The 27,966-nt window shown below is 35.5% G+C and overlaps 3 protein-coding genes across 15 annotated transcripts; 1 reads left to right on the forward strand and 2 right to left on the reverse strand.

Annotated features, from left to right (window-relative positions):
* Positions 1 to 92: 92 nt before the first annotated feature.
* On the reverse strand, positions 93 to 15,349 carry LOC119989477 (DNA mismatch repair protein MSH5). 11 transcript variants are annotated; one of them, XM_038835022.1, is made up of 36 exons: positions 15,213 to 15,338; positions 14,501 to 14,532; positions 14,242 to 14,361; positions 13,637 to 13,731; positions 13,293 to 13,373; positions 13,139 to 13,211; positions 12,461 to 12,524; positions 11,524 to 11,678; positions 11,281 to 11,382; positions 11,187 to 11,214; positions 11,072 to 11,103; positions 10,926 to 10,983; positions 10,661 to 10,747; positions 10,196 to 10,252; positions 8,618 to 8,719; positions 8,467 to 8,511; positions 7,407 to 7,673; positions 7,246 to 7,296; positions 7,087 to 7,168; positions 6,318 to 6,388; positions 6,135 to 6,234; positions 5,566 to 5,662; positions 5,367 to 5,456; positions 4,691 to 4,755; positions 4,513 to 4,571; positions 3,542 to 3,618; positions 3,369 to 3,455; positions 3,021 to 3,082; positions 2,848 to 2,909; positions 1,826 to 1,879; positions 1,636 to 1,721; positions 1,192 to 1,223; positions 1,079 to 1,102; positions 869 to 984; positions 675 to 773; positions 93 to 536 (listed from the first exon to the last, which is right to left on the reverse strand). In XM_038835022.1, exons 1-35 carry the CDS (start codon positions 15,246 to 15,248, stop codon positions 693 to 695), a joined length of 2,730 nt encoding a protein of 909 aa, XP_038690950.1. In that variant the 5' UTR covers positions 15,249 to 15,338; the 3' UTR covers positions 93 to 536; positions 675 to 692. The 11 variants fall into 11 exon arrangements, 9 of the variants coding, with proteins under 9 accessions (XP_038690950.1, XP_038690949.1, XP_038690955.1 ...); XM_038835021.1 differs by lacking the exon at positions 93 to 536 and having other exon boundaries at positions 556 to 773; positions 15,213 to 15,336; XM_038835027.1 differs by lacking the exon at positions 93 to 536 and having other exon boundaries at positions 556 to 773; positions 7,596 to 7,673; positions 15,213 to 15,333.
* Positions 15,350 to 16,309: 960 nt separating this feature from the next.
* On the forward strand, positions 16,310 to 25,781 carry LOC119990075 (rab3 GTPase-activating protein catalytic subunit). 3 transcript variants are annotated; one of them, XM_038835893.1, is made up of 14 exons: positions 16,310 to 16,519; positions 16,687 to 16,754; positions 17,096 to 17,296; positions 19,045 to 19,142; positions 19,276 to 19,469; positions 19,583 to 19,764; positions 19,900 to 20,223; positions 20,309 to 20,373; positions 21,993 to 22,041; positions 22,161 to 22,317; positions 23,922 to 24,006; positions 24,101 to 24,170; positions 24,750 to 24,890; positions 25,326 to 25,781. In XM_038835893.1, the coding sequence occupies exons 1-14, from the start codon at positions 16,423 to 16,425 to the stop codon at positions 25,644 to 25,646; spliced, it is 2,052 nt and encodes a 683-aa protein (XP_038691821.1). In that variant the 5' UTR covers positions 16,310 to 16,422; the 3' UTR covers positions 25,647 to 25,781. The 3 variants fall into 3 exon arrangements, with proteins under 3 accessions (XP_038691821.1, XP_038691822.1, XP_038691823.1); XM_038835894.1 differs by having other exon boundaries at positions 16,690 to 16,754; XM_038835895.1 differs by lacking the exon at positions 16,687 to 16,754 and having other exon boundaries at positions 16,383 to 16,519.
* LOC119990076 lies at positions 25,719 to 26,741 on the reverse strand. Its single transcript, XM_038835896.1, has 2 exons — positions 26,447 to 26,741; positions 25,719 to 26,013 (listed from the first exon to the last, which is right to left on the reverse strand). Exons 1-2 carry the CDS (start codon positions 26,695 to 26,697, stop codon positions 25,842 to 25,844), a joined length of 423 nt encoding a protein of 140 aa, XP_038691824.1. The 5' UTR covers positions 26,698 to 26,741; the 3' UTR covers positions 25,719 to 25,841.
* Between the last annotated feature and the right edge of the window lie 1,225 nt (positions 26,742 to 27,966).

Raw genomic sequence — 27,966 nt, forward strand, 5'->3', positions numbered from 1 at the left:
ACATGAATTCAAGGTAACTGGGTACATGTCAAACAATTAGAGCATCTCCAATGGTCTCTCTATATCCTTATTCCTACCATAGGTGATTTTGTTTTTAAGCTTGTTCACCCAATGGATTCTCTTATTAATTCTCTATATAATTGAAATGTTATATTTAAAATTGTAAAAATAGGGGAGAGGGAGAGAATGTGTCAAATAATACAAAAGTTAGAGAAAGAATGTTAAAAAATATAAAAAGTAAGAGAGTGCTAAATATGACAGAAAATAAATGTGTTAAAGATGACTTATTTAATATATAGGGAATGACTTGAGGAATAGCAATGAATGAGGAATGAGATAGGGAAGGGGAACAAGGATAGAGAATGTGTTGGGTGACTATATACCCAATATTTAGGGATAGAGACACCATTGAAGATACCCATACAGTTGTTCAATTCTAAAATATAGTCAAACCAACCAGAAGTAAAGCTTTAGACGAACTGATGAGGTTGAAATGCCTGAGATTGCAGGTCTAAAATCTTTGATCTCCTCATGTTCTATGATGAATGAAGTATATCATGTAAAGTCTTCATTGTAAACCGATTAAGAAAATTGTGAAGGAAAATCACTTCAAAGTTAAATTTGTCGGTAGCTCTAGCATTACAGGAGACAATAGTTTTGGAGGGAGAGGATACCTTTGATTTTTTGAAGAACTAAGAAGGAAATATGTCTTGGAAGAAGACGTCAAGGTCACCATTGTGAACATCGAATGCCAGCATCTTGTCCACTGCGTTCTGCATTTAAACAGATAATGAAACTGCAAATATGCAAGAGCAAAAACATGGGATAGCAATAGTTTTCATTATGAGACATCTTTGGAAGGCAAGACCTTGTGTTGCTGGTCATGAGCTAATATATTCTCATTGCACAATCTCTCAACATGTCTATTATCTCCAATGGCATCCAGTACAAATGCCGCTCTTTTTATTACTTCACCTGGGACACCTAAGCAAACAATTTTTAGTCAGCTGAGTCTACCAGAGCTCGGATTAAGTAAGCAAACATGGTGTTCCTATTTTTTTTCAGATCCAGAACATACCAGCAAGTTGTGCGCAATGCAGTCCTGCAGTAATTAATACACATGTAATTTGCAATATAAATTGTAAATTCCAAGCATGAGTTTTGAACTTAAGATAACAAATACATACTCACCATAGCTTAAAAGAGCCTGCCCTGGCACTAACCTGCAAGTGCATATTCATTAGCAGAACCTCTTTGACAGCCAACAAGAAAATAACAGAAGAATAAGGTGGGTTATGTCAGAACGGTTCTTTTCTAAGAATGCATAGAGTAAAAAGTCATACTGCACAACATTATAAGAATGCAACTGCCTACGTGCCACAGAGTTGAGCTATGACATGTTGCTCTCTACCAATGTCCATCAGCATGGAGCAAAAGAGAATAAAAATGATCAATAAGACAATAACAAAAATAATGCTGAGACTTCAGAGGCCATCATTGATTATATTAACAGGATCATCAGCCATATACTTGACATCAGTTTGTAAAGGATAATGAAACAATTTGTTCTCATTCATTTGAGAGTAGCATTATTGTCCTCACAGTACTGTGAAGTTAAAGGAATTGCAGAAATACCGATATAGAAATATGATGTCCTCAAGCTCTTCAGAGCTGTCATCAGGCCTCAGCACACTCATGGTGTAGAACTTGACCTTTTCAGACTGAAATACGTCAAACAAAAACACAATAAAATTCTCTTCTGCATTATCCAAGCTGTGAAAGTAAAGAGCTCTAAGTTGGCTCTGGGAATGGATGCTGAACATACCTTTGGTATGAAACTCTGATTAAATAATTCAGTTAAGTGAGTGCACACCAGAACCTGAAAATCCACAGGCATATATCATAATCCATCATCAGTCAATAGGCATCCATATTTCTTTGTATTAGGTGCTTAGTCTAACTGAGATTATGTGCTCTCTCTCTCGCTCTCTCAATATTCCCCTGTTAAGATCTTATGCTAACACCATGAGAAAGAATTTTATTCTCTTGTATTCAGATGGGGTCGAGTGGGGTGAATAGAGGGACAGGAAATACATCCAGCAGCAGAGGGCAGAGAATAAAACTGCTCCCAACTTCAGTGCAGGGCAGAGGAAAAGAATCTGGACAACAGGTGTGATTGGGAGGGGCAATATGCCGTTGCCATCCCTCATCCTTCCCAATAAGGTGAAGTGGTTTGCCCACAAACAAATATGAAGAATTCATGGTTTCAGATAGTTCAATGGGAGACTTCTGCCAGACACTACTCATATTAAGCCCCCGAAAAGGCGAAAACAGTAAGTTTGAAACATTGTGTAATAAAATAATAAATATGCTTCAATAATAATGTCTGGAATAATGAGAAGTAGTTCTTAATCATGATTATTATACAGCGGTATACACATTAGCGTTGAAATACTCTCAACAAATTTACTTGCACCTTAAGGACTCCCCTTTTAAAAGTATCAGAGTATGCCAGCTCTCTTGTAAATGATACAAAGCTGAAGACAACACAGAGACAACTGAAGATGGCATGAACAGACGGGCATTTAATTAAACATCAGAAAATACTCAAGGGTCTGATAGACATAAATCCCATCAAAACCTTTGATGAGGCCTGAGTGGTTATGATGCTAAGAGGGCATTGACCAATAGATGGAAGTAACTTTTCACAAAAAAGATCAGCCAAGTCGTAATCAATGTAACAATAAAGTGAACATGCATAACAATCTGATGACCCTTATGCAAGAACTGAGGAAACCAACTCATCTAACTAGTGACTCCTATTGCATGACAAGAAGAGCGTCAAACCTTTGGAGGATCATTACAAGCGAAAAAATGATTGATGGTTCCTCCAAGCAGACCGATTCCATCTGTGTGTAGGGATTGATAGCATACATCCAATGAATAATAATACATCAATATTTGCAGTTACATGGCACATGAATATCCAAGATAATTAAAGTTCTGTACAAAAGACTAACCTTCTGTAAGAGTACCTTTACCAAATTCATCTAACAGACATAAAGATTGTGAAGTTGCCTGCCTGCAAAAGTTTGTCAAAATGAACATAATATGCACATAAATGGAAGTATTAATGAAACTGTTACTTTAAAGATTTATCAATCCACCATTTCATACTTGATAATGACAAACGGGCTTAGCAGCCAAAATAAATTCATATTACAGGTAAAAAAGGGATTCAAAATGAGGATCATCAAATGCATCAACAAGACCCAAACACGGAAGATAATGAGATACGGATACTGTACACCATGACGATAATTAGATTGTAATTTCAAATTACCCTAATTAATGTCATTTGAGTATACCTTAGCATCATCCCTACTTGATGCAGATCTATCATAAATGTTGATTGTTCTGCAGTCATAAGCTTGCTTCCAATTGCACAGAAAATTCTGCCAGAATAGGACCAAGGTTCATTTGATTAACAGTATGTAATTACACAAGTTGTATTTACAAGAAGGCAATTGAAGGCCAATACCTATCTGTCAATCCAATAGTTGCAGCATCTGCTGGCACAAAACTTCCAATGTGAGAAAGGAAAACTATCAGAGCAACCTGGAAAAACGCTTCTTTCTTGAGCATTACACAGTAGAGAAATAACAAGGATCAAACTGGAGGAAAGAAACAAAGGCAATAAGATCTCAATCATACCCTATGAGGAATAAGCCAGCACAAGATTCATCAATATGATTACACCAAAGGAATATTCATCCCAAACAACTAGTCCAGAAAATAGTGTTTGAAAGATATCCATGCAGAAATGTTGAGATCAGGAAAATAATTAAATAAATAAGAGCTCCTAGTGAAGGAATACGAATGATATATTGAAGGCTACAAGCTTGAGACTCAACCAGCAATTATAAACTAGTGCATAAAGATCTTGTTGTGTTAGGGCTATAAGGTAATTTTGTGTTATATATTCTTTTATATGGATACGTTTCAGTTAGGAATTTCTCACTGGCATTTTCTGCTATTCTAGTAATCAGGATTTTTGCTATAAATCTTCCTTCTCCTGATTTTACAAATTGGAATTATCATTCTCAAGATATTCTCATTATCATTCTTTAAGTTAATCAGGAGATAACTTCATTTCATTTTCTTCCCAGTCAGGATCTTCTCATTACCATTCTTTTTATTCAAATAAGGGTACACCCCTCATCGTTCTTCTTATGGATCCTTGCCTAGGATTTTTACTTCGTCCTATAGAAGAATAAGGTGTTTTAACAGCCACAACTTAACCATTTTATCGGAGACAAGTCTGGAAGTCCGTTTTACCACATTATTTGCTAATGTGTGTAGAATATATCAAAATGATTGACATGAGATGTGCAAAGTGATTACATAAATTTACATATGGCTAATGTACGCACAAGAACAGAACATGCATGCATGAATCACACATCTAGCAGTCCACAAAAGCGAGACGCATCTAGAGATAAAATCACCAACCTGTTTTATGTAGATACTTTTTCCTGAATAATTAGGACCAGTAATGATGTTAATCCTTCCTGAAACAACACAAATCTTCAAAATTTAAAAGAACAATGCTAAGAAGGACAGAGTTTTTCTTTGGGAAGTCAGAAGCCAAGATTCAAATGTAACATGAATAATTGAGACGTCGAATTACCATCGTTATGAATTTTAGAATCATTGGGAATAAACGTGTCTACAGTCATTTCCTGCAAAATATGTCTGCATAATGGAATGAACATCAAATGATTACCCATTGAGTATATCCAAACCTTTTTGTTGTGTATTTAACGACAGAACTCGAATATAGAAAATCTGCAGAAACAAAAGAGAGAAACAAGACACAAGATTTAATGAGGTTCAGCACAACTTGTCTACGTCCTCGAGCGAAGAATTCCACTAATATGAAGAAGATTTACAAAAGAGATAAGCTTTTGAACTCAAGAACTAATCACCAAATCCATTTCTTTGGACTCTCACACCTCAAACCCCTCTCTCTAGGACTCTAGGACTCCTTAGAAAGTTGTACAAACCTTAACTCTTACAGGCTATCCGAAAACACAAACCTTAACTCTTATAGGCTACCCGAAAACACAAGAGAAGGAAACCCAAATGTGTTTTGGATTCTAACTCAAAACCTTATAGAATTCTATTTTTCAACTCTTAAAAAAAGTCAGATCCCATTGTCGATCGATCGACTTTACCACTGACTTGAGCAGTGCGCTTGCTCTCCAGAGTCCAGACAGCTCCTACAGGTGTCCGGAGACTCCGGACAGCGCACTAATTTTGAGCCAAAAGACTCCACACTCTTGTATGTAAAAAATGATTCTTACCTTCCATTTTGTATATCAAGCACTGATTCTGCAGTTAAATTAGGCCTCACGTAATTGTTCTGGCGAGCAATCAAAGCCAATGACAAAATGCTGAATGACATGAAGATATTATTGCCAGCAATAATTTCTTACATAAAGAGACCTTACTGAGGGGAGGGAGAGGGAGAGAGAGAGACTGTGTTATTGAAATGAGTTTTACCAATCCAGTTCAGCAGCAAAATTGACTGCCTTAAGCAGATGTGGTGAAAATAAGACTACATGTGACACCAGGTCCCTGGTGATTGCCCTCTCCATATCTTCAACAATAAGTTCAAGATAAATTTTTTAAAAAATAAACTGCAAGGAGGTTAAACAAAAGATAATTAAATTATGCTTACATCTAAATGACTGGCCTAGATGGGATTTTTTTTTGGAGCAAGGTTATGATGGATTATGAAGCTACATGGTGTTGCTGCAACCGAAAAAGGGTTATGCTTGCAATACGGTATGGAGGGGACTGTGTTGATTACCAATAGTTTTTGTCCAGAATGATCCTTTACAAATGTTAACTCATCTATGTTGTTCTGGAATACTCTACCTATATTAGTATATTTTCATGAAACTACTGGTAGTGGACTCCTTCAACTATTTTTCTCATGGCTTCGTGAGGCTGTCCCCAATTTATTTATTTGGGATAAAGGCTTTGATGATGTTGGACTGGTTCAAAATTTATCGTGTCTTAACAATTAGAAGAAAAACAGCTACTAGAGAATGATTTTACATGCATACCTAAAATTTTATGATAAATGTCTCCAAGAAGGTCATCCAACTCTCGTGTTTTTGGGGTGCGGTAAAAGAATTTTTTCACCTCTCCATCTGCATCAGAGAACTACAAAACAGAGTTTCTTAAAATAAAGAATATATATTTATCACACAAGACATCCTTTGAGGATAACGCAAGCACCCACTTACAGAAAATTCAAAGTCTTGTAGACCTAGTGTGGTTTCATCAAGCTTTTCTTCAAAGAAACACATTAAGTATCCTACAAATGAATAATCACATCATAATAAATATGTTTTCTTGTTCAGAAGTGGAGGATGACAAAATGATAAATGACCAAAAAAGAATTGATTGAAGAATCAAAAGCTCACAGACTTGCCTCTTGAAAAACAAGGACAAAGCTTGTGGATTATTTCAATAACTAAAAAAAGAAAGTCCAAGCTTAGATAGGAACACTCTGGATTCCCTTCTTTCATCATATAAAACCTCCCCCTCTAGAGCAAATGATTTGTTCACACCGTATGACCCGTATCTACTTTTAACTATCTATTCGAACTTTCCGGTTACTATTTAACAGGGAAAACTCGCGATCGTTATCACATTACGTGTCCCTACTTTATCATGGACAAAAAAAACATATATATCACAGAGAGCAAGACAGTCATCAAGATCTTGTCTCGAATATGGAGTCTCATACTATTGAACTTTATGTGCAATGGGCAGCTGAGATCAAGATGACAAACTTCTTCTAATTCAATAATTCATTAACTTCGATTTCTTAGACAAAATCTTTTATATTGACAGTGACTTGGCAAGCCTTGTGACAGTGAAGAAATCCACTAAAAAGTAATATTTGTTATATTGAGTTGAGTAAAATCTCTTAAATAGGAGAAAAATGCCCCAAAATTTTTGAATGACAAGGTGCTTCCATGCAAGTAGTTAAAAGAAACACAGACAAACCTATCTGTTGTATATAAACAATACAAGGAGCAGGCTTCTCTTTCGGAAAATGAGGAAGTTGTGCGAGTTCCATTGACGACACCTACAAAGAAATGATACAATCAAAATAGACCAAGGTGTTGATTATTCAGGTTTGATGTACAAAAGATATATACGAACCTGTTCCAGAAATTCAGGCAGTTCCTCGTATATTTGCCTCAGCTCATCCAACTATAAGCCAATATATGAGAAAGGCATGTAAGAATACACAACACGCTTTCAAGCATTACCCAGCAACAACAATAAATGAAATCAATATACAAAATTTTCATATAGAGAACCTGAAACCTGATGAATTCAACTTCATTTTCCATCAAATTGACCTCATGAATTAAAGAAAAAATGAAAGAAAGGAATAAACAGACAACGATAAAGAGAGGTAGAGACAGAGAGAGACACATGTGATACTCTTTGAGTGAATAAAGAACATTCATCAAAAGACATCTTATGAAATCACAGTTAATGTCTACCTCATCACAGAAACCTTCTTTCACTATCGTCCCATAACCCTTTTCTTTACCTCTATTTAGATCAAGAACACCAATAACCTGCAGAAAACATTGTAATTATACTATAACTTACAAAAATAACAGGTAGCAGCTATTAAGAAGACAAATAATGCAACCAACATATATGAACAAATCGATAAACAGTACTTCACAAGAAAAACTTGTGCCTCCTATTGACAGGTAACTTAAAATTGAAAAAATTGTGCCTCCTATGTGAAAAAAGTCATTGCAATGAACCACGGGAACAAAAAGGTAGAGCGGACATAACAAGAAGCTATAAAGAAAAAGGAGTCCTGGAAACAACCAATTATATAACTCTTTTTTCGAAGAATGTTAAAGAACCTTGCCCCGATATTCCCCGATATTCCTTTTGGTTCTCCTTTTTTGCAGATTCTAGGTTACTACTTATCCTGGTGAGCAATCAAGGCCGTCAATGTTCCAGGGAATTTCTCGATTTTTTGGTTTTTTATAAGCCTTTTCTCCATTTTTGTTTAGGTAAAGCATTTACGATTATGTAATTTGTAGGTTATTGTTGAATCTAAAGGATTTCCATTGTATCATATGAGCAGTTTCAACAAATAACATGTAAGAATAAATTCTTAAGACCATCATACATATTATTAAAGTCAAGAAAGACATTCAAATTTGAAGCAGCAGAACTTAGCTAAACACATGCCACATTGAGGAGCGTATATATATTTGGATATTCCCACTGTGCAACTTTCCGAAAAAGTTCTAAAAAAACCTAGGGAAAAGCATATGTATCAATAAACAGTAAATGAGCGATATGCATAATTACTCGAAACAGAATATAAAGGAGTTAACAGGTTACCAATTCATAGACATAAGCAAGCTCTGTTGTAATGCAAGAAGAAGCCTGCAAAATAAAATAAAAAAAATTATACATCTAACGACATGAAAAAACCTCTGTATATAATATCATAAGCATAAGATTGAGAACCCTTGAAGAAAAAGTTTAATACCCTCTGAAGAATGTTCACATTCAGATGCTTTGCATGCTCTCGAAGACTTTCATGAATGCCCACTTCAAATATTTTGTTCAAATGCAAGAGTGAACATGTGCTCTGTAAAAGAACACAATTATTAAATAGTATACCAATCATCTCTTTGTTTCTCTTTCAACTCTTTCATGTTCATTACGATATGATGTTAACAAAAATCACAATTAAGGCCAAAAAAGTCATTCTCACATAACGGAAACTACACCCTGTGCTTCAGGTTTTCGCCGCAGTGGCAGGATGGAAGAAAGGCGGATAAGACTATAAAGACAAAAGTCATTCTCATATAACTCCATAAAAACTGTCATTACAAGAAGTCCATAAAGTTTCAGAAAGGATCTCATCAGATAAGTATCATGTCTCTAGAAGGACCTCAATTTAATATATTATCTTCTCTCTCTCAGTTAGTGGACCAAGCTAACTTTAAAAATAATGGGAATAGCACACCCACCAAATCAATGGCAAATAAACATTAAGAGGAAGAAGGCAAAAAAATCCATAAAGAACATTTAGGAAAAGTGAAAGTGCTTCATCCCCTCACTTAGGCCAAAAGAAGGATGAATTAAGCCATCTTAACCTTTAGCTCTGCAAGGGTGAAACTGAAGCTTCTTTGGAAAATATTCAAAAAGCGGAAGCTGAATTAGCACAGAGCCTTGTTCATTTGAAATCAAAACTTGAGACAGAGAACTGAAGGTAAGAGGATGGAAAGGTTCTGTTTGCCATAGATAATACTGTCAAATTAGACTCCTTGAAAAATCGAGCTAGTAGTAACCATCTCCTTATAACACTTGCATTCACAAAAAGAAAAAAGTAGACTCCTTGCAGAAAATGAGGTGTTTGGGTGGTAAAGCTACTGAGTTACTGAAGTCTGAGGAAGAAAAGACCAAGCTGCAGAGTAAAATAAAGGTAGCTCGAGAGAAACTTAGGTTCATAAGAAGGGAACTTCATAATTTGAATGACAGGTCCACAAAGATGGAGAATGAAATCCAAGCTGTTCAATTCATGATACAGAAAGGCACCAGGTCTTTGGAGGAGATGGAGCTGGCACTTCATGTTGCCCTCTGAGAAGGAAACTTGAGTAGAAATGAGAGAGAATGGAAAGACTGAGATTGAAAGTGTAGTTCTTCAATTCCGTCAGTATATTTTTGATATAGAGTTGAAAGATGCAGAGACTTTGGACTTTGGAGGAAGAAATATGGGGGTAGTTGAGAGGAATTTAAGAGTAACAAGCATCAGGGGTTCCAGCTGCGGAGAATAACATTGAACTGCTGAATGAAAGTTGCAGCTCACGCTTTTATAAGATTAGAATGAAGAAGGAACTTAAAACAATTGAGGCCTGTGTTCTGGAAGCCAAGATGCTGTTAGGAAAGGCCAATTCGAATTGCACTTAAGTCATATGCTTAACTTCCATTTCAATTGAATTTTCAATGCTTTCAGAAGAGCATTTAGGAAAGCAGTATCTGACAAGAACCAAAAATCTTTAATGACCAGAGAAAACAGCATTGAGAATAACAAAATTATTATGTAGAAAGCTATGCCTACCTTCAGAAAAGCTGTCCAGTCGCTGTTAGTACATAAGGAGCTTGGAGAATTGAATTTCTTCGAGAAAAAAAAATACATGAGAAGAAACATGATACAAGAGAATCATGTCATATATAGAATGTGCAGCAACAAGAGAGGTTAGAGCATCAATCATTTTCAACCAGACAATTAGTCAAGCCTTGCCACAATGAATGAAGATACTTACAAACTTTATAATTAAGAATTAGACAGTAAATAATTCTGCAATGAGGTTACCTATTTTAGTGGAATATAATGTCTTTATGATTCTAGAAAGAAAGTAACTAACTCCCTAGTAAGTGTAGGCAAAGCATGCATAGGAAAAACAAAGTGTGGTAAAGCATAAATATGAAGATTTCACATTGTAGATGTGGAAGTAATGAAGTATAAGAAACAATGTTGTCACTTGACAGCATGAATAAAAGGAAGAACAAAATACCATCATACCTTGAGTATGTGGGGAATGTCTTTAACAGACTTCAAAGTTTCACATAAAGATGATGCCAGTTCTTCTGAACAAAGAAAGAATGATATCTTATTTCTGTCAAGGTACACAATTTTCTAATGATTTTTGAGAATTCAGAAAATCAATAAAAAAAATCATCTAGATGTACTTCATCTGATGGCTAATTATACAAACAATTGTTCTATTGCCATATTAATTGAATTCTAGCAGAAGCAGTCTCCATAAGTATAAACAATAACAGGATACAGCATTGAGACGATTATTTAAGTTTTCGAGGTCCAGGATAGGCCTCAGGAACCAGCTCCTAGAGTATAAAAAATTTTATTTTCAATCCCTTCAATAGAGGTAATGCCAGAAACAGTAGTGTCAAAAGCATATCAATGGCATTTTACCTCAAAAGGCGCCTACCCATTGGTGTCACGCACTGAATTAAGGACAACTCAATGAGCCCAATATTCCAATTTCCAAAGATAATATAGAATGTGGGAAATTTATATCTTCACACACCTTATTTATCATTCCGAACACAGAGAATCTGCATGTGGAGATATCAGTATAGATATCTGGGAGGCAAAGTAGTAAAGAAGAGTGCAATATTTACCCTTCCTTTGCTCTACCAATACCCATATGGCTTGGATGTTTGTCTAATTGGAATATTTGCAATGCCTCATGAGCTGCTGCGTCAAGTTTAAGAAACTTGTTTCTGTCAGAGGCAGTGAAGGAATGTAACATATTTCAAGATTTCTTTACGAATATATTTAATTAATCATGACAAAGAAGTAAGAAAAAACCAGAATACAAAAAATGAAAGCTCGACATTTATAAAATTATGTAGAAAAGATACAGTGCAATTTCTGTGACAGAATCGATTGTAATTGATGCATTGCCACATTCCTTTTGTTCAAGGGTATCAACAATCCTTTCGTTCTCTAATATGGCAAGAAGGCCTCCACTAGCCCGAACTTGAACATCGCTTCCCATGTCCATCATAGAACTCAGCTGCAGATGATGCAAGCAAAAATAAGTTTGATCCAGACAGAGGGACTATCTCTATATATTTATCTATTCTAATCAAACAAGACCACCATAGTTAAACAAGCATAACCAACCGCCTCGAAACCACTCTTCCTTGGGAAAGGGGAAGTCTAGATTCGAACTTGTGTAATTATCTACATGGGGTTCAGGATTCATGTGCCATAGGGAAATGTAAGGTAGTGAGAGTGCAAGCATGAGAAGATAAGTCAAATAAGACGAGTATCTTCACCACAGAGGGTTAATCCTAAAATAAACTTGAAAAGCCATTTAAAGGAGGTTAGAACTGTCTTTGAGAAAATGATTAGGTTTGATGGCTAAGATAGGTAAAAGATCAACAACTCTCGTGTATGAGGCTGCTGCACTAGAGGTAAGGTTAGGGAACGGCAAGATGTATGATGTTATACCCCAGCAAAGAAGTTGCCTTCAAGAATTGAACGTATGATCTCTAGAGTTGCAGTGAACCTATAATTTGACTGCTGAACAAAAGAGAAAAAATTCATCCAGTTTTCCCCATGTTGAGATGAAAAAGAAGAAAAAAAATGTAAGTAAGATATTTGCAAACTAAGTATCCAAATATTTAGGACAGAAAATACTGTGTTCAGAGTAGGTGCATAACCATGCAAAGACCAGCCTTCTGCACAAACTTAAGAAAGTCAAGCTCCAATAGAAACACACTCTATGTCAAAAGTAAGACAGCACATGTAGAGCATACAACCACAGTCAGTATATGTTGTTGTTGAGCTTACATAACAAATTCTCTCTTTGATGTTTAAACCATCATCCATTCCTGTTACTCGAAGATATATCAATCTGTATGACTCGAGCCAAAAAGGAAATCATGAGCTGAGATAACGAGTTAAGGACAAGTGAGAGAAACACTCATCAATTATGAAAAAGATCAAGGATAACAAATTTTACATAGCATACAAAAGCAAGACCGTACAAATAAGTTTTATAAGTTTTAAAGTTAATTAAAACCTGATAACTGAATTTCTTCCTGGAATTAAGAATTCAGATATTAAGATTTCTTGTTACAGTGTATCATCACTGTTATCATCAAAGCTTTAATCCCAAACATTTTGGGAATCCTTAAGTAAAAGTTGATGAATATTCAACAGATTGTTGTAAGTTTGGAAAGATAGCCATTCTAGCTGAGACAACACCATCAACCACAATTAGTAGAGCTCCAAATTTTGAAAACACAAGTTTCAAAGTCAAATTCCAATTAAATGAGATACCTATCCATGCAACCATGTATATCAATCTTACAAACCATATGAATCGCATTACCATGCCTAATCATTAATGTGGCCACTGTGCTTCAAGTGATTTTTTTATTAAACCAAGTAGATATATCAAAGGATATCAACTCTAGAACATTTTGAGAATAAACCTTCGCACTCATATCACTGTTTCTTTAATACCTGTGCCATGCTTGCTCATAGCTGAATATTGAACTCTTTACAAGCTTTACTGTAGGGGCCTCAGTTGTCCCATCTGTATTCTTTGTAGAGTAAACACAGACCACAAGCTGGTAATAAAATAATGAATCATGAGAAAAATAAAAAGGAAACATACCATTTCGTTGCAAAGCAGACAAAAAGGATTCTTCACTCTTAGTGCTAGTGTATATGATCAGAGGCTGAGCTTGATATTTTACTAAGACAGTGTTTTCAAGGAAAGAGAAACAAATAAAATAATGAAACAAGAACAATGAAAGAATTAAATGAATTCAAAGAAAATAACAGCAAAGTTCGAAAAAACAAGCATTAACAAGATGAATGTGATCATGATTTGATATGGATAAAACTGTCCTGAGATCTTCATTTTAGTAACCAAAATAACTATCAAAACAGCATGTAAAAGCACTGGTGATAAACAGACCTCAACTCCCTTAGAACCAAAGATTAATGCACACATACCTAGATCAAGCAAGGGAAAGTCTGAGTTACAATCTTCCCAAACTTCTAGCACATGAAGTTGGCGAATACTGGAATCATAGTAAGAAACTCCAATTCTGTATTTGCAAAGTCATTACTCCAGAAAATTAGATTTGATTCTGGATTCAAAGGGACACTTATACAACATTTGCAATAGAAATGATCACAGTGACCTCTTATTACTGTTGACCAAACCAAACATTGCTTTTATAATGATAGCTTCTTTTTTGTGTGTGTCTTACTGTATGTCCGTGAGTGCATGTTACTTGTATGCAGACTAAGGCTTCTGCCACTGGGTGAAAAAATTTCATGCCTCCAGAGCTTAGTTTTACATAGTATTTATTATTTTTAGCTCCCAACTCGAATGACAAGTTAATAATCCATCCCACCTTTGGACAGTAAATATTCTCAATATAATGTAGATATGGATCAGAAATATAATGATTAAGCAGAATTAGAGGATATACATTAGCAAACACCCCCAAGTTACACATTGTAAAGACTGAGCACCGATACATTTCTAACAGATGTTTTTAACTTCTCAAATTCAAAACCATGCGTGAAGAGTACTCAAACTATCAGTGTACCTAAAACTAGAATTGGAAGGGATAACATGGTTCCCCAAGGTCCACAATGCCAGAATGCTTATTATGGCTCTCCATAGTCCTCGATGTAGGCAAACTATGTAACAAACAGCATTTCCTATCCTGTAATCTTTATATCTCACCAATCAACATTCAGAACACGATGCCCAAAATGGCTTTCAAGTGAAGTGTCAAAGTCCATATATCTTTTTTAAAGTTGTAGAAATAGGATTATAAGCTGTAAAAGCCATAGAAAGCTTACCGATGACCTTGTAGAACACATGCCATATACACCTACATTCAAGGTTAGGTTAATTAATGACCTCAAAGCAGTTGTAGTACATATGCAATGTAATTAATGGTGCAATTATTATTTTACGAGCACAAATCTGTGCACGCATAAGAAGAGCTGCTAAACAATCTTACATTGCAGCAGAGATGACAGATGGGCCTGAATTACGAAAAATGCAAAGACCAGTAGTCACTTGGATTGATGAGTAGTCTAATTCCCAATAATTTCATAAACAAAACAAAGAAAAAATTCATCCTCACAACTTAGGTAGCCAATAATTAGTACTAACTGCTCGCTGGTTTATGCATTATTTGGTTGATGATAGTAGAATGGCAAAGAAACCGAGAGTCAGATCCTAAAAATAGCTCCAACTCTTCCAAGGTTGGTGAACTCAATTTAGCATGTTATGGACGCAAAATGACATCAAATACAAAATTCGTCCATTCTTCTACCACAACCAAGCAGAGTAATTCGAAAATTGAATCATGAACAACTTTGCAACCAGGATTAAACATAACGAAAATATACTCTTGAATTAAACGTAAAAGAACCTAGTCAACGTAGTCTGAGCCATGGACTCCCAATCTTCGAAGAAAATACAAACGTAGGAGAGATTTCTCTAGGAATTCAGTTTTCATCTCCTTAAGTCAGTTTTCTCGGTAACCAAACGCAAGGAACGCACCTGCGGAACGGCTTCCGTTTCGTCCATCTCCTCCATTTTGATGCTCAAGCTTGACTGTCACAGAGTGAGTGCGCGCGCGCCTCTGTCCGTGTGATAAAAGCGAGCGAGTGGGCGAAAATTGAATTTCATAATTCCTTTTCCAAATCCAAAGCAGAATTAAGAGGACTTTTCACGGGCTAAAGCCCATAATGATGAAACGGTAAGGACTAAGGATTTTCAGATTAGCCCACTGGGCTTGGGATCATTCTTCGTAGTTGCGAGTTGTTTATGGGCTTAAGGGCTTGATGAATTGGAGAACTAAAGCCTAGTTTGTTTGAGAAAATTATTTACCGTTTAAGGAACTCTATATCTTAATTTTTAATTTTCTTTTACCGAAAATGAGACCATACAAATTTTCCCTTTAGATATTCGATATGAGTCTAAACACATAAGTTTCACATCTGACTACATTGATAAATTGAGCTAAAACTCAACGCATAACCACAATAATAATATTTTTTTAGTGAAAATCGAACTCAAAAATCAAGACTTTCTCAATACACATTAAAACTCAAATTATGATGTCACTTTCCTTAACACACGTTTTCTCACTATGGTCGTCCCGCATTCTCTCGCCCGTCCATCATGATTGATTCATGTATTCCAAAATTCACATCTACAACACAAGAGACAAGTTGACCTAACCTAATTATACATTTAAACTAATTGGATGTGCAAAATAAATAATTGACATCATATTATTATGTCAACCAACAATCATACCATATAAATTTATTATTTGAATATCCAATATGGATTTAAATTTAAAACTTCCTTAACGATATGATAAATTTAATGAAAACTTAAAATATGATTAAAATATTATTATTGTCAGTGAAAATTGAAGTGAGGACTTGTCAAGTCCATGCGATTTGATTGCAATAGGATTTATCATTAGGTTATAACTCAAGAGGTTATATGTTGAGATTTCCACATCACAACTATTGATTAATCTTAAACTCATTTGTCTTAGTAAAATGTCTAAAATTATAATCAGACAAAGTCTAATTAAAAAATAAAAGCATTAAAAAATCAAATTTTTTTTTTTAATTTTGCTGTCTTGAGCCTGAACCATCTCTATTTGCAAGATCAACTCTCTCTCCCCCCCTATGAACATGCCTTCGATTTCGTCACGCATTTTTCTTTAACGTACGCATCCCCCGCGCAGGATATGGAGGAGCACTCTTTTGTATCCAAAGCGAAGACTGCCTTCCATTCTGCAGCTGCTAAAGCGGAGCGCGTCTTCACGGACCTCAAATTGGATTTGGGTAACTCTCCATTTTTGATAATTTTGATCTCTGATTTTCTATTCTTAGTCGTTCACTTCAGCGGTTCACTTTACTTCAACGGATTCTGTTTTTGATATTTGAATTTTGTGATAATTTGACTGATTGTTGGTATTGATTCTCCAATCTTCGTTTATCTTCCATTGGAGAAGAATCGCCTAAGGAATCAAAGAAACAATTTGAAGAGGAATCCCCTAAAAGCGATAATGACCCGAAGGTACCTGTATTTGTTGTTTGGTTTTGGTGTTTGATTTGAAGCGGTATTGTTTTTGGTGAACTTGATTTTGTGGTTTTGTTTGAGGGTAAGAATGTTGGATCAATATCTGAATTGCGAAAGAATTTAATGAGTCTTAGTGTTTGGTTGTGTCAAAAATTGAATACTAGTTTGTGTGAATTGTTCTTCAATGTTTCGTTTAATAAATAAGTTAATAAAGATTGATCTACAATTCTACATACATGTTTTGTTGAGGTGTTCATGATTTTTTCCCGCGATGAATCAAGTTATTACATTAATATTCTGTCCTTTTAGTGTTTTGAAGTTGTAATGACATGATGCAGGACAAACATAAAGGAAAGCATTTAGATTGGAGACCTGCACATATAGGGACAAAGAAGGATTGGCAGGATAAGTTGAAGAATTTTAAAATAGGGAAAAGAGGAGTTGAAGATACCGAGAAGGTTGAAAATCCAAACATGGCTGTTCTAGTTTATGATGAAAATCTATACTTGCTGAACATGAAAAACGATCTTGAAGCAAAGGTGAGAGACTTTATTTATATTTTGTTCTTGCATGTCTGTCTGGTATAGTGGTATGATAATCCTCTTATGAATTTACGATGTGAGCATTGTGAGAACTGAGAACGTTGTGCCAGGGAGTTGTTTATGAGATTATGAGGCATGGGGTGATTCTATTGTAAATTTGTAATTTGTTATTTTGTTTTCTATTTTTACTAGGACCCTAGTAATTAATGGAGTGAATAAATGTTCAACTGATGTTTTAATTTGAAATTATCGTAGATTGGTGGACATGTTCTAATGTTTGTGATTACGAAACTGAGACTTACTTTTTTCTTGAGCAGCCTGATATCGAAACTTGATATGGAGTGTTGTGTTTTTATATAGTACAACCCAATTTAACTGCACTTAAAATTGCTAATATCTTGAAATGACGTTGGTTGAAAGACTATAGTAGTTCATCATAAACATCATGATCGTGATAATTCATGGATATGTTCCTATTTTTAACATATTCTTTTGATGATTATGACAACTGGAATGTCCCAGGAGCCTTTTAACTAGTAGTTTGTGACCTAGTGGTAGCCAACTCCGTACACTTGCACAACGTGCAAGATTTGATTCCCCTCTCCCTCAAAAAACTAAGAATATAGCCCCATTTCTTATCCAAAAAAAAAAGAGACAAATTCCTGGCTTCCCATAACCTCGTAACTTTTCCCAAAAAAAAATTGTAAGTCTCAGGTTCCCAGTTAGAGTACATTATAGCCAAGCCTGCATCAAATATATATTATTTCCCAGTTTTTGTTTGCTGACCGTATGTAATGTAGTTTGAAAATCCTGCATCAGTATGCTTTTTGTTTGGGTCTCTCATGGCCTGCATTGGCGGAAGCCCCTAAACAAATGTTAGCTCCAATGAAACCAACAATGATATGGCCATCGTAATTTCTTCTATAACTTATAAATACTGTGCAAATTGATGTGCTAAAAAATGGTTAGAGTTTGAATCATTGCTATTTGGTTATGTGGTATAAACTTGTTAGGGAGCTGCTGATGTTGGCAGTTGGTTATATTGAAAAATATTAGATTTTGCAATTCAATTATGTAATCCTTTCCTCTATTATAAAAATGGACATCCTCTGCTAACTTTTGCTCATTCCTTCAATTAAAGAGTTTTAGGTTTCAAATTCCGAGCTTTGTGGGCTACTTTACCTTCATAGGCAAGGAACATTGTTTGAATATGTATAAATGGTGTGAAATGCCCCAACCCAACAAGTTAACTTACTGGGTTGAATGACAAAATAACTAATCCTAACATGGTATTGGAGCATGAAGTCTTGGGTTCAAACCTTAGCTTCTGCAATTTAAACCCTCAATTTGTTGTTGTGCACATGTTGGGCCATCGGATTGCCCAACCCACACGTGAAAGGAGTGTTAGAATATGTATAAATGATGTGAAATGCCCCAACCCAACAAGTTAACTTATTGGGTTGAATGACAACGTAACTAATCTTAACAAACATCTTAGAGCTTTTGCTTAAAACTTGTATGGATTTCTTCAGATTTAGAAAAAAAATGTTTTCAGTGACTATCTTGATGGGCTCCTTTGCGTGGTGTTTTGGTACAAGAGCAAGGATGGCTTTTATTTTTCACAATCATGCATAATTTCTTGAAAGGTTATTATTGACTAATTAACTTAGTTGTTTGTTGTTATAATTGGGACATTTATTGCCTGGAATATATGTTGTTGAGAATGGGTTCTTTTTTTATTATAGGGTTCACAAGTAGTTGCTGTACTAGAACAATTAAATGGTACCAGGATGGATACCATTCCTCCAATGCCTGTCATAAAGCAATTGGCTATAGCCATTGAGTAAGTTTTCTGTTTTCAGCATTATTATTTTTATTTCATTTGGTTTCATATGAAACTGTGAAATGTATGATTGTCATATTGTAGCTTGCATGTCATATTCTAAGTGTCTGCTACATTGGCCTCTTTTTTTCAGTGCTGGAAAAAAGTTTAAGTCAATGAAAGATCTTTTGGCATCAACTGCGAATTCATCACCTGTTAGAGAGAGAGCAGGCTTGAGCCTTGCTGCAGTGAAGTCTCTTCTGACTCGTGACAAGGAGGATAAGCTTACACAAGAGTTTGATCGTGATGAAAAAGTCCTATCTCTGATTCATTTGTTGTTTGATGCAGGTAGACTCGTAACTAGGTGAACTGACGAGAGTCTCATTTATCATTCTTTAATCTTTTGCACTATTTTGTGATAATCTTTCACTTTCGTTGTAATATCTGCAAGATATGCGCAGAGGGAAACTTTCTCAAACGGAAGCTTGACTCTGGTTCTGGTGATTTTACAACTACCTCATCTTTCCCAAGGGATATTCACGGTGCACCTCCTGAGAGTTTTGTTGTTAAGCTAGCCGAAGTTACAGGGAGCTTCAAAACCCTGCATAAAATGGCACTATTTTGGTGTAAAATTGTTGCTGAAGTAAGTTCGAAAACTTTGAACTTGATTCTGAAATACTGTGGTGAAAAGGAAAAAAAAAAACGTGGCTTAACTCGCTTTATGCCATTATCCTCAGTTCAGTTGACAAAATATGTTTTGAATTCTTTAACATTGCAGCTAAGGAGGCTTTGGTCTGAAGGGCAGCATATACCTGGCATCCCTTTAGATGGAATTCCAGATCTAAATTCCTGTCTTCTATATCAGCAATTGCAAGTTTTCAATTGCTGTGTTTCCAGGGATAGGCGACGTGCTCTTGCCACTGAAACCTTAGACTGTGTAGTGAATGAAGCCAATTCAAGTTCTGAAGAATCTGCTGCAATCCCGCTCTTGTATGCTAGGATTAGCACTGGAGAACTTGTTCTCCGACTAGGAGCTGATCGTCCTGCCGATGATTTAGCAATGCTGGAGACTGGCGAACCTGTATACTGCCCCATTACACAGGTTTGGCTGAAGAGATTTGCAAGATAATACCACTGTCTCCAAAGTTACTTAAATTGCTCATACCTATGTGAATTTATATGTGTAGGAGGGGCCTTTACTTACTGAAGACCTTATTAGAGAAAACGAGGAATTTGTGCTTCGAACTGGGAGGTTAGTCATGAGCGAATATTACATGCTTGGACATTGATTTGTGTTTACATATCTTTAACAGCTGGGCAGAAATTAGGCTTTAAATTTGAAGGCAGTGCTTGACTGTTTTATGTGATTGATGTTTTCCAATTTTTTTAGGAAGCGTTTGTCTGCGATGAATCATCTTATAACTGTTGTGTTCATGCATATATAAAGATGCTACTGTTCGATCGATACATGAATTTGTCTCTATGTTATTGGTTGTATTTGTTATGAAGAGCATTGATTAAGATTTGCATAGAAATGTGACATTGTTGAGCCATTATGTGCAAATATAAATATTTATACATTCCTTGGTCTTATTCATGAACTTACCCAGTTGATATTTTTTCATATTTAATTTTTTGTAACATCATGGGTTGATATAAAATGTAGACAATTTTCAATCTCATTAATATTTATGTGAGAACTTGCATCTTGAATGAGCTTATGAAGTACCTGTAAATCTGTTCCTTACTATACAACAAGAAGGTTAACTTGTAAACAACTAGTAAAAAATATGTAATAAGGTTCAAAATATGTTTCTTGAGCTTCAACTCTAGATCAATTTACTGATAAATAGATAAGCTTGTTTTTAGTCTTATTGAATTCATGCATTACTATTCCTACAACAGTGTTTTTAATAGTTCCTCCTGTTTTTCTCTGAAAACAATCACTTTAGTTCTTTTTATTGAAAACAATAAAATGGAAACACCATATAGATGTTTTCATGAGCTTTTTCTCTGGAAAATTCTCCAAAAAAAAAAAAAGAGGAAGAAAATTCAGAGATTTTTCTTTTAGCAGATTCTCAATGCTTTATTATAGAATAGGGTTAGAACTCAACTACTTTTGGAAAAATGCGAGTGGAAACTCTTCGAAACATGCCTTATAGTCTTTAAAATTGTGTTTTGTTATTTAGAAAGAAATTGTGTGGGTTTCTAAATTGGTAGTCAACTGAGGAGAAGGGAAATCAATCAGATATGAGTTATTGCTCCATCATCTATTTTGTAATAAACTCTTCAGAGGTTTAAAGTGCAAAAGCATCAGAAGATAATGAAGTGCAAATGTCTTTCGAGGCTTATTTGAAAAGCATTCTGGTATCTTGATCATGCTGACCTCATTCTGAAGGCAATGAATGATAAAGCCCACACCATAATAAATTAATGTGCTTATTGGAATGTGTCCTGACGTAGTGTTGATTAAAGTTTGCTCTTTTGAAACTTTCTGATTTCTCCTTCAATTATATTTTAGTATCTTCTACGTATACACACTCTTTACTTATTTCTTGCAAGCTCAATCTATTGCAGGTCATTTCATTTTCCTTTTTCTTTTTGTTTAATAAGTTTTGAGCCATATCCCTTTTGCTGGGGACACTTAAAGAAGTTGATAGAAAAGTATAACTAGTCATCAATGCTGCCTTGGAGAAAAAGATCATTTTCTTGCATTTGAAATCTTTTCTGTTGTTCTTTATGGCATAATAGGTGCACTGTGGGTTTTTCAAATGCATCATTCTTGTAATTTCTTATGTAAAAAATGCTAAGCTGTATCCATTATTAAAGCACTTTATTGACTTTTTTTTTTTTTTCTTTCCCAATGGTCAGTGTTGGAGCTGGGTGCTCTCAACTTCTCTCTGATATGCAGGCCTTCAAGGTGAAGCTCCAGAGTGAAGACTGTTTTTCCTATGTTATAGATCTCCAAGCTGCTTTTGTTATGTCAGAACAGTTTCAGACTTTGTTTAATTAAATTTCGAATGTGAATTTTTGTGTTAGGCTGCAAATCCTGGCTGTATTTTAGAAGATTTTGTCAGATGGCATTCTCCCCCTGACTGGACGGAAAGTGAGGCAAGTAACGGGGGCGATGACTTCTTTGATGGAGGTGATGCATCATCTACAAGAGGTCAACTAAGTAGACGAATGCAGAAAGAAGGTTCTCACTTTGTCCAATTGCCCTCTGCTTTATCAATTTTGCTCATTACAATCTTCTTCGTAGATAACCTCAATATTCGGAAAAAAAATATCACATGCATATGTCACTATTTGAGAGCCTGTGAGCAAGAGGAATGGTAAGCAAAATGGAAAGAAAACTTATCATTTCACTAAGGCATCTCAGTATTCTTCTTTAGAAGGATTTTAGTGGTTTTTTACTATTAATTGCATTTGCATGTAGGAGTTGTAACTCTCAGTAATCCAGTCACTGGTATTGTTTTATTAAACCTCTTAGCAAGAACTTAATTTGGAACTTCTCCTGATTCAAGCTGTAGTAATGCAAACAAAACTATGGAATGTAGAAGAAGACTAAATTTCTATTAATTCAATGACCATTGTCCGGTGTTGAATTTCTAAGATTGTTTTCTTTTTTCTCTACATGAAGTATTTTAAGATTGGCTGAACTAAACCAAACCCAGGTAAAACTGGTCCGTTTTATGTGGCATGGATGTTGGGATCAAGAGAGGTAGCTTGATGGTGTAGTATTGAGTAGTATGTAGTGCTGCAAAGATAGGTTTCTTTAGAGTTCTTACAGTAGATAGAATACTTACTGATAAACAGGCATGCCTGTGGTATATACCCTTTAGCAGGCTTCATGGAGTTGCATGAGCGTGAATATGGAAATTCAAGACAATGGAATTTTTATAAAAGTCAAAAGTTCATTGCAATAAGAGATTGATATATTCACAGACACACGTACACATACACACATGAAAAGGACATATATGTATTCATGTTTTTGGGTGGGAACCATTTTATCAATACAACTCTTTATTTGCTTTTTAAGTTTTAACCAAAAAAAGAAGACGAAGAAGGAAATGTTCTTGTTTTTGTATTTGTATCTATACACTAAATTTAGTGAATTATAGTTTGCATTGTTTTTGACATATTTCTGACGGTTAACTGCTTGCAAATACTTAAAATTTAATATTCTGTTGGATTAAATTTGAGCGCTTGGTCTCTCATAACTTGAATATTAGAAAATTCATTGGAAAAATCTTAGCTAGAAAGCAGAAGAATACTGCAAAGTTTGAGACGAGAATGTTCTGATATGCGGCATGGTTAATGGAACTCAAAGTCTGGGAATGCTGTGCTTGCCATAAAAAAAATTCGGGGAATGCCAAATGCATTGTTTGGGAACAAAATATCTGCAATTGTCAATGAGATTTCGAAAATTCAGTTGCTAGGGTTTTACATAATTACATTTTATTGTTTCTGATGTGGCCTTTATCTGTAGCAAGAGGCACCTCTTCACTGTAGTTCCTCCTCATTTTCATCTTTGGCTTCTTCTTCTTCATCAATTTGGGCCGTCATTGGTTATAAAATTGCTGGGTGATGTCAACCAATTGGATGGTTCTGGAAATGTGTGATTTTCCATTTTGTATGAGTTGCATGTTTCTTTCAAGATTGTGTTACATCTATCATAAATTGCACTCCATTGCCAATCCCTTCTCTAACAAGTCAGTTCCTATGTTATATTAAAGTTACATGTGCTGTTAGTTACTGTAGAGTTTATGTGATAAATGAGTTGTCTTTTGGTGCTAGGTAACTTGTGGATTGAACTATGGGAAACTGCAAAACCAGTTCCAGCTTTTAAACAGGCTCCCCTCTTTGACGAGGATTTAGCAGTGTAAGTTGGAAGAACTATCATTGATGGTGTTATTTTGGAGTTTTAATTGATTTCTGTTGGTATCTCACAAGAGTTTGGTGCACCGGTGATGTAGGGAAGGTATTTTGAATCACTTAGAGGACATTACCCCTGCTGAGCTTTTTGAACAACTGTTTGTTTCTTTGGTAAGTCTTTGTCATCATTTTTCTAATTTGTTTTATGTTGCTTGTCAACAATATGGTAAGTTTTTCATGACCATATATTTACTTCTAAATGTGGATATCATAACCACTCGTAAACGATGGACGATTGCATCTTCTTTAACCATTCTACTAGGTACAGAATATTATTTTTTAATCAATTATTATAATGACTAGTACTTAATGTATTACCTACAGCACAAACATCTAAAACTCCTCTTTTAGATTCCTAGTTGCGAGGCTGATCCTACAATGGTCACTCCACAAAATTACTTTGCCTCTTATAGAACCCTTCTACTTTGACAGACCTAGCTCTTGAAAGGGGCCAATTGTTACCCTATTTAACTCTTTTTAATGGTTTCCTCCTTTTAATTCCACAAATCTTCTTCAGAAAGTTCTATGATCATGCTGTTCGGAATGTCTATGTGATCAAGTATTAATAATGGGAAAAGGAGGGGGGGATGACTTCTGGTAGCTGGTTGTTTTGTACTCTTATTGTAAATTCTCTACTAATTAATATTTTCAAGCTAAGCGTGTTTCTCTTTCACATGTTCACGTTTTCAGCTCGGTTTGGGATTCGTAATGGCTGAGGCTAATCTTCCCAGAAACAATGATTTGTCAAAGCTGTTTTATGAATGCAAAGACTTTGTCATCGCCATTTGCCAGGGCCGTAGCTGGAGTGAGAGAGTGGATGATCTTTCCCGGGTAGGTCTGTTAGATAACAGCTGATCAAGGAATAACTTGCCTAAAGCTTTATTGCAACCGTGAAATGAATTTTAATTTTAAGGCCTAAACTTATGATAATCCAGAAATATCGTTTTAAATGCCATAACCCAAGTGCTATATCGTACATAACAGAGTTATTTTGTTTCCTTGGAGACATTGGAATTTTCCATAGGAAAATGGCATATACTTTTTGCTTGCACATGTACACGTGCACATTCTCAAGAATTATCATGCACGCACTTTGATTATACAAGTTTTGTCCATTTTCTTCTTGCTTCGTTACAATCCTTCGCTTTGTTTATTTCTTGCAGTCATATATGAGCATTCCATATGTCTGTTCTCATTTTGCGCAGTCATATAGGCTTTCTATAATTTTATACTTCACTGAAACTTCATATTGAATTCCTGGAGTAGGTGTATGAGACGGTGGAGAAAATGTTGCTTAATCCAGAGGAGCTCCTAAAGACCATGAAGCAGGCAGAGGAAACCACATTAAACATCGGTGAACCAAAACGTATGTTTAAGAAACTCAACCTGAATTTCATATCCAAGGATAGAAACGCGAGAAAACAAAAGGATGAGAAGCATTCAGTAGAGAGCCCTACTCGCCAACCGTTCTCTAATTTCTTTGATGGCAAGTCATCTTTGTTTTCGAAGAAACCTCCTAAGCCAGAAAGTTCATCCCCAGATGACAAAACTCCTTGTCCGGACGATAGCGAATGGACAATCGTTTGATTGTATACTTACACCCTTCTTTTTGAATGTCTTTTGTTAAGCAGCATAATTTATTATGCAGTAAATTGTAAATTACTGGAAACATTTTTATTCAATAGAAATGAGGAAATGAAAATTTTTTCCTCATATTTGGAATTTGCAAGTACAACTTAAAAAACTAATTTTTTTTTTTGTTCTTCTTGGGTCTGAATCTTGTCACACTTTGGTTTTGTCCAAGTCTTGTTTCTGGGTTTCTGAGGTCTCTGTATTACTTGTGGCCTTGCCTGTTTCATCCTCGAGCTTCTCATCTTCATCGAGTCCTAGACTTTTGGAGACGAAATAAGGCACCACGAAGTTGGCTATTCCATAGAAGAATATGAGAACTGCACTGTAGATAAGAAAGAATACATGCATATTAGCAATATTTTTGAATGAAAAATCATCCAGTTCAGCATGTCCTTCGGACAATTGAGTGAGCAAAAACCTAGAGCCGTCAGAACAATCCAAACTACGTTGACGATAGGTAAGACCGAGTTGAAGCCCATGCCGAAAAAATAGGGCTCCTAACCCCTACTCGGAAGTGGGTAGACCCACGGAACCAAGAAAATCTTAGGGAAATACTCCAAGTTGGTTCAAACTCTGACCTTAGCGTCATCCACCTTAAGCCCAGAGATCTAACCAACTGAGTTGAGTTATTACTTCGTGGTTACATATTAGCAGTTATATGTATATATATATATATGTATATATATGTATATATGTATATATGCGTCCCATTAAATACATATTTTGATAAATTTGAAGTGATAAGAGAAGCTAACCCTGTCTGAATAAGGACTGAAATGTCAGGTTTGGGAGGAGAAGTGGTGAGACCAAGAACAAGAGAATCAGAAATGGATTTTGTCCTCCATTGTTGATGTGATGAAGAAATGTTTTGGCTATGAAGAGCTACCTTATTAGTGGATTCATGAGTAGAAAGCCAAAGCAGCTTCTTGTTGATCTCAACTTTCTGTCTGTGTATGAGCTTTGAATGCAAGGGAAGGAAGTGGCAGTGGAGTTGGATACACTGCATGGTGATAGATAGATGTACTTTCAGATAAGAAAAAGGTTGCAAGGTGTAGGATATTGTTGTTGGATGAGTGGGGATTTGTGGGCTGAAAACCTTGGGCCTAAATTCCAAAATAGACTGATACCCATGTGGCCCATCTTTGATTCCATCTCTAAACAAGAAAGTTGGACCAGAATGTTTGAGCCCATTTTGTAAAAGCTTGCATGATTCTATTGCAGCCCAAGTACAAGTACATGTCCTATTGTCTTTTGATTATTATTTTTTTTTGGGTAATAAGTATCAAAAAAAAAAAAGGAAAATAAAGGCATTGGTTAATTTGTTTTGAAAGCTGGATTTTGTAGTAGAATTGTACTACTAGTTTGGATACTCACCAGCTACAAAGCTACTTCTGACTATAACCTATATTTATTAGATACCTTGTCGTCAACATCAAATTTTCTTTACAGATTTCCAAAAGACTGACAAAATGCAAGTATTCTCTATTTTACATATTTCCTATCTAACTAATGCATTTGATTACCCACGATATTCTGTACTTTATCAAAATAATAAATCTTTCTCTCCTTTAGTATTCTATTAATATAAATTAATTTTGTTGAAAAAATCTAAAATAATGAAAATTCTTTCCGCAACAAAGCGCAAGTGTCATGGCGGATCTAAAAAGATATAGAACAAGAGAGAAAATTAGAGAAAAGAGGGAAGCGAGGAGTGATGGGTGGAGGAGAGAGACAGCCATAGAGGCCTGGCTCGAAGCCCAAAGTGAATGGCCCAATACCTAGTACCTAGAATACATATTTACATGAATCTTTATCTTCTTATAAATTAAAATATTAGATATCAGAGGAGCACTAGAGTTTTAGACTGAAGCCCCTGGATCAACTAATCAACATGCGAACTAACTAATCATCATCCCGATATTTTCCCCTTCACGTGTCTTATTAATCTCTACCTCAACTCTCAGCTTCAGCAGGGCCTCATCAATGTTTTCATTGTTGATTCACAGTAAGTTAAGTCCTGATTAAACAAGCCTAGCCCATTGACTCGAAACCATATCAAAGGCCCGACTCATCTGGGCCCAACCCAAAACCCGAATGGTCATTCCGGGTTTGGACCTTATATTTGCACTTTCTTGAAAGATAGTTAAGTGATTTATAGGTACTTGACTCTGTTGGATCGTAAAGTGATTGATGTTCATCCCTGCAGTTGGTACAAGGACGACACCGTACCCAAGTAAGGTCATCTGACATGCTTGGGTAACCAAGTAGTTTAATT

This window comes from Tripterygium wilfordii, chromosome 21 (assembly GCF_013401445.1).
Source record: "Tripterygium wilfordii isolate XIE 37 chromosome 21, ASM1340144v1, whole genome shotgun sequence".
Taxonomy (NCBI): Eukaryota; Viridiplantae; Streptophyta; class Magnoliopsida; order Celastrales; family Celastraceae; genus Tripterygium; species Tripterygium wilfordii.

Excerpts from the sequence above, each read along its gene's own strand:
- LOC119989477 (XM_038835022.1), bottom strand. The coding sequence starts at position 15,248 with ATGGAGGAGATGGACGAAACGGAAGCCGTTCCGCAG. Across the intron at positions 985-1,078 it reads GCATTGCGCACAACTTGCTG|GTGTCCCAGGTGAAGTAATA; the intron begins GTATGTTCTGGA and ends TTGTTTGCTTAG. Across the intron at positions 774-868 it reads CTCATGACCAGCAACACAAG|AACGCAGTGGACAAGATGCT; the intron begins GTCTTGCCTTCC and ends GTTTAAATGCAG.
- LOC119990075 (XM_038835893.1), top strand. The coding sequence starts at position 16,423 with ATGGAGGAGCACTCTTTTGTATCCAAAGCGAAGACTGCCTTCCATTCT. Across the intron at positions 16,755-17,095 it reads AAAGCGATAATGACCCGAAG|GACAAACATAAAGGAAAGCA; the intron begins GTACCTGTATTT and ends GACATGATGCAG. Across the intron at positions 24,007-24,100 it reads TTTGACGAGGATTTAGCAGT|GGAAGGTATTTTGAATCACT; the intron begins GTAAGTTGGAAG and ends CCGGTGATGTAG.
- LOC119990076 (XM_038835896.1), bottom strand. The coding sequence starts at position 26,697 with ATGCAGTGTATCCAACTCCACTGCCACTTCCTTCCCTTGCATTCAAAG. Across the intron at positions 26,014-26,446 it reads TCAGTCCTTATTCAGACAGG|TGCAGTTCTCATATTCTTCT; the intron begins GTTAGCTTCTCT and ends TCTTATCTACAG.